Source organism: Gavialis gangeticus, unplaced genomic scaffold (genome assembly GCF_001723915.1).
Source record: "Gavialis gangeticus isolate Ggan-Ray unplaced genomic scaffold, GavGan_comp1, whole genome shotgun sequence".
Classification (NCBI taxonomy): domain Eukaryota; kingdom Metazoa; phylum Chordata; order Crocodylia; family Gavialidae; genus Gavialis; species Gavialis gangeticus.
Window position 1 is genome coordinate 19,095,221 of NW_017729008.1, and position 8,723 is coordinate 19,103,943.

The 8,723-nt window shown below is 47.6% G+C and overlaps 1 protein-coding gene across 2 annotated transcripts; it reads right to left on the reverse strand.

Moving 5' to 3' along the window:
* Nucleotides 1–659: 659 nt before the first annotated feature.
* Nucleotides 660–8,303, reverse strand: TMEM60 (transmembrane protein 60). 2 transcript variants are annotated; one of them, XM_019509473.1, is made up of 2 exons: nt 8,113–8,303; nt 660–1,327 (listed from the first exon to the last, which is right to left on the reverse strand). In XM_019509473.1, the coding sequence occupies exon 2, from the start codon at nt 1,283–1,285 to the stop codon at nt 881–883; it is 405 nt and encodes a 134-aa protein (XP_019365018.1). In that variant the 5' UTR covers nt 1,286–1,327; nt 8,113–8,303; the 3' UTR covers nt 660–880. The 2 variants fall into 2 exon arrangements, with proteins under 2 accessions (XP_019365018.1, XP_019365019.1); XM_019509474.1 differs by having other exon boundaries at nt 8,109–8,303.
* Nucleotides 8,304–8,723: the final 420 nt, after the last annotated feature.

The window sequence follows — 8,723 nt, forward strand, 5'->3', positions numbered from 1 at the left end:
CCCCCGTGCCTCCCCTGCCCCCAGCTGTTAAGATAGGGAGCTCTAAAATATGTAATAGAAACTTTGGTTACCCTGAGTGAGGGCTGGGAAGATTTTCTTAATCATTTTTTCTTTCCTTTGTGCCCAGGCTATCAAAGAAGATATGTAGGGTGCAGACAGAAAGGTCTTAGTTGTCTCTGCTAGTGTGGGGTAATCCTTGTTGTTAGAATGTCTGTACCCTTCTAATGATCATTCATTCAGCCTTTCCCTCACTCCAGCAAAACAGTGGATAGTTCACCCAAACAAGCTGCTTCAGCTACATTTAGGGGTCAGGCTGCTTGTGCTTGTGTAAAGGCAAGGCAATACTGAAGAGTCCAGGAAAACCATCCTTAGGGAAGGGGGTGGGGAGTGTAAGTCACTTTACTGCAACTTTGCTCTTATTTGTCTTCAGTTGTTGGAGAATCTCAAAGCAAATTCTGTATACCTAAAAAATTAATGTTAAACTCTGTGAATAACTTCTTGGGACTTGACTAGAGGATATAGAGTGGGAAGACGGCTCTTCCTTCCAGGGCTTAAGCAACATGCTGCGCCATTTAGAGTAGATAACTGTTTTAGATCCCTTTTCATAGAACTCATGCATTTCTATTTCAAATGCAATTAATCATATTTAAAAACAAAGGTGAAGTCAAGTGTAACTTTATTTACATGAACATGTCTGTGATAGAAAAAATGGAGCAAATCCACTTTATGTCCCCCGACTGGTCCAGATAAACTCTCTAACTTATGACCATTATCTTAGCTGCAGTTTTTTGTATGGAACTTGAGGCTGAAGCAAGCTATGATGGTCCAGTAATTTTGGTGGCACTCACTGACAGGCTTGAAAAAAAACAGTTGTAACAACTTAGTCTCTTCGTACGTAGAAGATGTTATATCCGAGCTCGATCATGCCTCCAATGAGTAAGGCCCATAAGGGAATAAATACGTATGCTAGTTTCATGGTGGTGAATTGTTGCAGTTTAGCACAGAGGGCAAGGCAGAAGGCTAATTTAAGCAGCATTGCAATGACATACCAGGTTTTTTTCTTAATGTTCTGGGAGCCATTGCGCGGGTCGTAGCCAGACTTGCAACGTCCAGCCATTTTTACAATTAACATAACTAGAAGAATAGTATCAAAAATCCAGACTGGAATAAATATAAGAAACCAGTTCCATGGTGCTTTCTCATCCAGTTTTAACACCAACATGATCAAGAAGAGTAACGTGAAAAGCCATGTGAGCAGCACTCTCTGAGCCAGGGACATTCTCATTTACACAGCTTTAAGAGGGAATTTCTGATTGTCAGCAACAACCTAAGAAAGGGGGGAAAAGACAGTCAAGGGATGGTGTAGACAGAATAGTGAATATCTTAAAACTTCAAAGGCAACAGGCTACTTTCTTGGCCTTCCCTTCCAAATATTTTGCAATGTCACCTTAGTTATTACAGTAGACTCTACCTATAGTATTTCTTTGAGACATCTGTTATTTCAGTGATACTGGTCTTATCACTGTTTTGGTCCTGCTGTCCCCCCACCCCTAATCAATTCATAATTCTTAACCCCTAATGTGTGTTGCATGCTAGCTGTCCAAACTACCATGTTCTTCATTCATATCCCACTTCAATGAGAGAACATTTTATTTCAGGACAAAATGCCTTAATCCTAAATTACCCATGTTTGGATTTTCTGTGCAGTTCGTCTTAATTATAATTTTGAAATATATCCATTACTTTGTTTTGGGGTTTGTAAAGGACTGAACTCATTCTTTAGGGTTGTTAGTTGTTCTTAGCACTTATTCCAGGACTATGAGGCAAGAATGTTATATTGATCACTGACGGTGAAACCTATGATGAATGCTTTTCTCCAAAACACTTTCTACAACACCAATCTCTTTTATAATCAGTGGAATAAAGTGAAAAACAATTAACGAACACATTGAAGTGTCTTGAAAGCTAAACAGAAGCAGACTGAAGGATCTAATGGGAAACAACAAAATAGTTAAAGACCATTTTTATGATTACGTGGCTAACTGACATCCATCCCCTGTATACTATTGGAGGCAGCCTAGAGGGCCCCACTTGGTGATCAGGACCCCATTGAGCAGGATCCTATGGGTAATATGTAGTTCTTTCAGGTAGTGCCATGTGTGTCACTAATGTTAAAGTTTATTCGGTCACAATGTCAAAGCAGGGAAGAGAGCAGGTCATTTAAGGAATTCACTACTTTTTCTTGTCATTCTAAATGCATATGTGAGAGGTGGATTAGATCCAGTGTCATATGCCTTTCTCTGCTTACACGGCTTATCTACTTCCCCTGTGTCAGGTAACAGTCTCAAAGTGACAAAAGTGATAGTTGATGCCAGAGACAGAGAGCAGGATTTTCAGAACCCCTTTGTGATTTCAGCCTTAAAAAGCAGGGAACTCTAACCAGGAGACAGGAAATCTCCTATTCTCGCTGCAGTGCAGAGACACCATTTCTCCAGATGCTCCAGTTCTTCGTTTTCTCGGCAAGGGATACAGAACACAGTTTTACAGGAGATTCTCACCACTTCTCTGTGCTGTCAAGCCAATGGACCTGCATTGATCTAAACTTGGTGTTCTGTTTGTGGCTTGCTTATGTTTCCAGGAAGAGTTAGCCTCATGTTGCTACGTACAAAACTACACTATACATTTGGTAGTTCTCTGCTTCCTAGCTGACTGTACAATATTCCCACCACTAATCATATCACTATGAAAGATTTCTACACTCACTCTAAGGCAATGTTAAATAGACCCATATTTCATATAAGTGGAATTATGTACACACTAGAAGTTAAAAGCCTATGAGGAGACAGGTCTGTAGGTGCATGCCAAGGAAGAAAGAAATACCAGATTTGTACTATAACTGGTCTCTGAGAGAATGCAATCTAACCTTCTGCCCAAGCACAAGTACAGAAAACCATTCTACAGAAGACTGGATATTCTCCATCTCTTTTGAACAACTTTGAGAGACTTGTCTATTTACTGTTTTTAAAATCTGTTCCCTTAACTCTTTCCAGTCTTCATACCCTGGGCAGGTTCAAGTCCAACAACTTGAAACTAGCAGGGTTTTGGGATGCCTAATATCATTTTGGCTCAGAAAACCCTCAGACTAGGAAGTAAAAGTGTAGTATCCTCAGGCACATCCATGTATCCTAGTGGAAACATTCTTCAAATGCTTGGTTCACAGTTTGTAGGGGTGCGCTGATATATCAGTTGGCTATAAGACTGGCACCAATAAAAGGAGAAATGATGCTATTGGCTTTTTTTATGGTATCTGATAATTATGGCCATGTACCTGAAGCACCCTGGTGCGTATAGCCCAGTCCCTGCTGCTGGCCCAAGCCCATGGCAGACTATGGGTCCCAGCAAGCAGCAGGAGGAAGAGGGGGCTCTGGGGAGTGACCACAGGGTGCCGCACTCGACAACAAAGGACCATTACCGGTTCCTGCTGCCACTGCTGTGGCAATGCTGCATGTGCAGCAGGGGCCTGAGCAATGGGGCTGCCACGGTAATGGGCTGCACCCAGGCAGGGTAAGATGCTGCATAGACATTCTGTTCTATTGGGCACCGGGTGCCTTTGCAAAAGCAGCTTCTCCCAGTGGCCAAGGAGCTCAGCTGCACAGGGCCCACCAGCATGGAAGGAGCAGTGTGCTCCGGGGCTCCAAACGCACCTGGCCCCACTGTCTGTGCAAGGGTCCACCCCACCCAGGATGGCAGCATGGGCTGAGTGGGGCTGTGGGTAGGAGCTGTAGGCAAGGGGGAGATGTGCATGGGAATAAGGTAGTCACCCCCTTCCTCATTGAGGGCTGGAGCAGGCAAGAGGCACATGTATGTATTAAATGTAAAACAAACCAAAAAAGGTTTATTTACATCAGTAATTTAAAATACCTTGCACTGTTACTAAATGTCAGTTATTGGATCGACACTGGCCGATATGGCTGGTTAATCATCAGCTATCGGTATGGGCCAAGAAAATCTTTATTGCTATAGCCCTAACAGTTTGTAATTCAAATGTTAAAGGATTTTTTAAGGAACTGGATGAATGTCTACAGTTCCTGGCCCCTGGAGACTTACTACACCCAAATATGAGGAAACCAGTTGCAGACTGGCTGAGGGGTTGCACTCAGAGGGTGGTGGTGGATGGGTCATATTCGACCTGGGGGGAGGTGGGTAGCGGAGTCCCCCAGGGTTCGGTCCTGGGGCCTGCGCTGTTCAATTTCTTCATCAGCGATCTGGATGATGGGGTGGAAAGTAACCTGTTTAAATTCGCTGATGACACCAAAATTTGGGGGGAGGTGAGCACGCTAGCAGGGAGTGAGAGATTGCAGAGGGATCTGGATAGGTTACAGGGGTGGGCTAACAGGAACAGGATGCGTTTCAATACGGACAAGTGCAGGGTGCTGCACTTGGGCAGTAGGAACCAGCAGCACACTTACACAATGGGGAACTCCCTACTCGAGAGCACGGAGGCAGAAAGAGATCTTGGAGTCATTATTGACTCCAAGATGAACATGGGCCGACAATGCGAGGTCATGGTTGGCAGGGCTAACCGGACCTTGTCGTGCATCCACAGGTGCATCTCGAGTAGAGCCAAGGAGGTGATCCTCCCCCTCTACGCGACGCTGGTCAGGCCACAGCTGGAGTATTGTGTCCAGTTCTGTGCGCCCCATTTCAAGAGGGATGTGGACAACATGGAGAGGGTCCAGAGGAGGGCCACCCGCATGATCCGGGGACAACAGGGCAGACCCTACAGTGAGAGACTGCGGGACCTGAACCTATTCAGCCTCCACAAGAGAAGGCTGAGGGGGGACCTGGTGACCGTCTATAAACTCACTAGGGGGGACCAGAAGGGTTTGGGGGAGACGCTGTTTCCCCTAGCGCCCGCTGGCATAACAAGGAGTAATGGGCACAAGTTGATGGAGAGGAGGTATAGATTGGATATCCGCAAGAACTACTTCACAGTTAGGGCAGCTAGGAGCTGGAACCAACTTCCAAGGGAAGTGGTGCTGGCCCCTACCCTGGGGGTCTTTAAGAAGAGGCTGGATGCCTACCTGGCTGGACTCATTTGAGTCCTGTTTCTTGTTTTTGGGGTTTTTGTTGTTCTCCCGCCCTGCCGGGGGGGTCGGGCTAGAAGATCTACTAGGTCCCTTCCGACCCTTAATCTATGAATCTATGAGGAAACTGCAAAAATGAAAATAGATTTCTTCTTATAACCTACGCTACCTTAAGAAAAAATGAACAAAACTTGTGTACCTTTATGACTAGGGTAAACACAGGAAAATTCTGTCATGATGTTACACAAGTAGAACAAATCAAATAGCAAATAACTCTTAGTCAAATCCTTGACAAGCATAGTAGTAGTGCATTTAAATATCTGTCATCTATTAATGCACATAGCTAAGAGCAGTATAATGACAAAAACATTTGTCGAGAACCTAATTGTCATTCTGGCAACTAAAGGAAATACACCACTTGGAACACGTGATGAAACACTTCCTTGGCCAGTGTATTTTAAAATGTAAATAATAACAGAAAATGGGATGGGAAGGTTAATCACTCTTAATGATTCATGCTGAAAACAATTGAGAAATACCCTTCAGAATGAAATATATGCTAATGAACCAATAAGGCAGAGGTTTGCTGCATATCCGTCAACATGACTTGACATTTAAGCAAAATATGACTGATTTTTAGGAAAATGTATGTTAGCAATTACTCATTAATTATCCAGGTTTGACTTCCTGTGACAATATGCTTCATGTATCACCTCAAGTGACATATCCCTATGGCCATCACTGTCTGAAGAAGCTGGAATGTATCACACCCCAAACAAGCATTATTCCTGAGTGATATGCTGTCAGGTGATACCTCCACCCTACGTTTATACTGCAAAACTTCTTAGAACAGAGGGTTAGAGCCCACATCTTTTTCTTTGCAGAGAGTGTTATCCTGTGGCACCTCCCACCCCCAAAACATAAGCACCCAACCTGGAGTAAGTGAACTCCAAATCCAAATTTTGAGGGTGAAGCTGAGGATCTTATGTCTGGAGGCAGATGGACATGGCAAGTGGTACATTTGCTTTGTGTTTCTTTGTAAGGGCCATATGAGTTTTGAATGCAAACAGTGTTTGAAGTCTGTATGTACTCACTCCTTGTTAGTGAGGAGGAACAGCTAGGTGGGAATCTTGGGATATAAATGTGTTGCCCAAAATGTAGGATTTATGGAGAATGGTTAGAAAGGAAGTGTTGATTTTTTTGTTTTAAAGTGCGAGTATCCATAGATATAGAAGGGTTGGGGAATTATTTAGGTTGGAGGGGCAGTGATGACACTGCCTGGTAGGGCAGGTGGGGAGCAGTGTCCAGGAGCAGGATGGGTGGCCAGGGCGGGGATTGTGGGGTGATGACAACACAGGGGCAGGGCCCGGGGCAGAGCTGCAATCCATTCCCCTCATGTCCCTATGATGGGCCCTGGCCCTGCACTGTCACCACCTCATGATCCTGTCCTGGCCACCTCTCCCACTCCCAGCTGCTGTGCCCTACCTGCCCATGACCCAACCCTATCCCACCTGCCGGGCTGAGCACGTCCTGCCTGCCGGGGTCCTAGGCCAGTCCACCTGCCTCCTTCCTCCAGCACTACTAGTGGTGGGTGAGGCAGACTGGCAGCAACTGCCAGGCACTGAGCTGACAAAAAGCCCGGTCCAGCAGCTGTGGGCCCTACCCCCCTGGGTTTGGGTGGGCCTGAGGGACCTGCCGGGGGCTGGATAAAATCCTTTGGCATAAGCTGCATTTTGCCCACCCCTGAGAGAGAGCCTATGATGGAACAACTGCTGTGACCTTCCTTGGCTTGTCCTTCGTGAGAGGTTCTTCCACCAGTCCAAGAACACAATCATCAATGACAGCTCCGTTTTAAGAGTAGATACGGAATTCAGGAAGAACGCAAGGACAACAGGAGGTCATGCTGTCTCCCCTGAATAAAAATGAGAGACACAACTACAAGTTTGGACAGGATTATGAAGTCATCTGGCAAGCCTCCACCACTGACAATACACATTGGAACCACCGGTTCCAGTGGTGACTCAACATCACGCGAAACAAGATAGCTTAAAAGATTTATGATTTTAGAAGACAGAATATCCAATGATACGTCTGTAAATCCTTCTGGTCCCGTGACTGAGAGAAGGCAGAACATATTGGAAGTGAATACTGGGCTGTACAATCTCGAGCTGCGTCCAACTGAAAGCTTTGGTGGTATGAAACACTGGCCAAATACCCGTGAGGAGGGGGCCATGGGACTAGGGCAGCTTTCATCTCTCAGGTGGGGGGGAAGGGAGTAGGAGAGACCAATCCCCCTTGTTAAACAAGAAAACATGGGGACATTTCAAGCTTTGTGTGTTTTAAGCTGAATCAAGGTGATGAAGAATATGAGAGAAAATAAATTAATAGTTTATATACTAATCATGAAGAATTAAGAAGTCCTCATTTATAAGCAAAAAATATGTAAAAGTCTGAAAAAAGTGGTATCAGCATAATTATTTTGGTATCAAATGACTTATTTTTTTGCAAAAATCTTGGTCTAATGAAAGATATCATCTCTACTGCGAGTCCCAAGTGCCTGATACCTGGTGGGGCATAGGACATTATACTTGGCGATTATCTAAAGGATTCGGTAGAGGAGAAGCCAGGCCTGGCAACCAACATGGAAACAAACCGATCACCAGTTTAAGATGCCTGGGGCCCCTCTACACTTGCAGGTCAAGGAGCAATGTGCTCTAACGTGTGATCCACACAATGGCGCATTACATCCCACCGTACTGTACGGCTGGTGCTGGGGGTGCAGCAGCGAGCTCCTGCGGCTGGAAGCGCCCTCAGCCCGGGGTCCAGCTATAGGGGTGCTCGGCGCCGAGCGATGCAGCTGCTGCGACCTCCCAGCGGCGGGGGTTTCACGCATCCCTGGGCTCTCGGGCCCGGGGTGTTGTCAGGCCCGAGCTGGCAGCGAGTGGGGCGGAGAGTGAGAAGCGGCCCCGGCTCCGCGACCCCCACGCTCGCGGCAGTGGGCGGGGCGGGCGCTGCACTCACCTACCAGGCAGGCCCAGGCCCCCCGCGCTGCGCAGCGGCAGGAGCTGCTCCGGGACAGCCCCGCCGCGGGTCGGGTCGGGTCGGCTCCTCGCGTGGCGTCGCGTCACATCGTCCCGCGCGCCGCAGAGGGAGCAAGGCCGGCTAGGAACAGTTCCAGCTTCCGCCAGCCTCGTCGCGGCCCGTCCTCTGCTTTCGCGCCGCGGCCCGCCCTAGTACGGCTTCCATTGGCTAAACGGGGCCCCCGCGCACCTGCCATTGGCTAAGCGAGACGCCCACCAGGCCCCCCGCGCGGCTCCCATTGGGCAGCTACTCGCGTTTTGCTCTAGCCGACCTGAAGGGGAAAAGAGCCGCGCTCATTGCGCCAGAGGCCCGCTTATCAAGTAGAAACCCCGCCTTCTCTCCTCTCTCATTGGCCAAGACCATCACTCATCAAATGTAACCGCAGATGGAGGAAGAAAAGGCCCCCCACCTCCCCTCAGCTGGGGGCGGAGCTTTGCTGCGCTGCTGCGGCTGCCCCGCCCCCTCCTCCCCTCCCGGCGCGGGCGCGCGCTGTTGCTGTTGCTGCCGCCGCTTCCCTCGCGCGCCCGCGCGTCCCCAGCTGTTGCCTGGCGGAGC

Coding starts and splice junctions, on each gene's coding strand:
- TMEM60 (XM_019509473.1), bottom strand. CDS start 1,285: ATGAGAATGTCCCTGGCTCAGAGAGTGCTGCTCACATGGCTTTTCACG.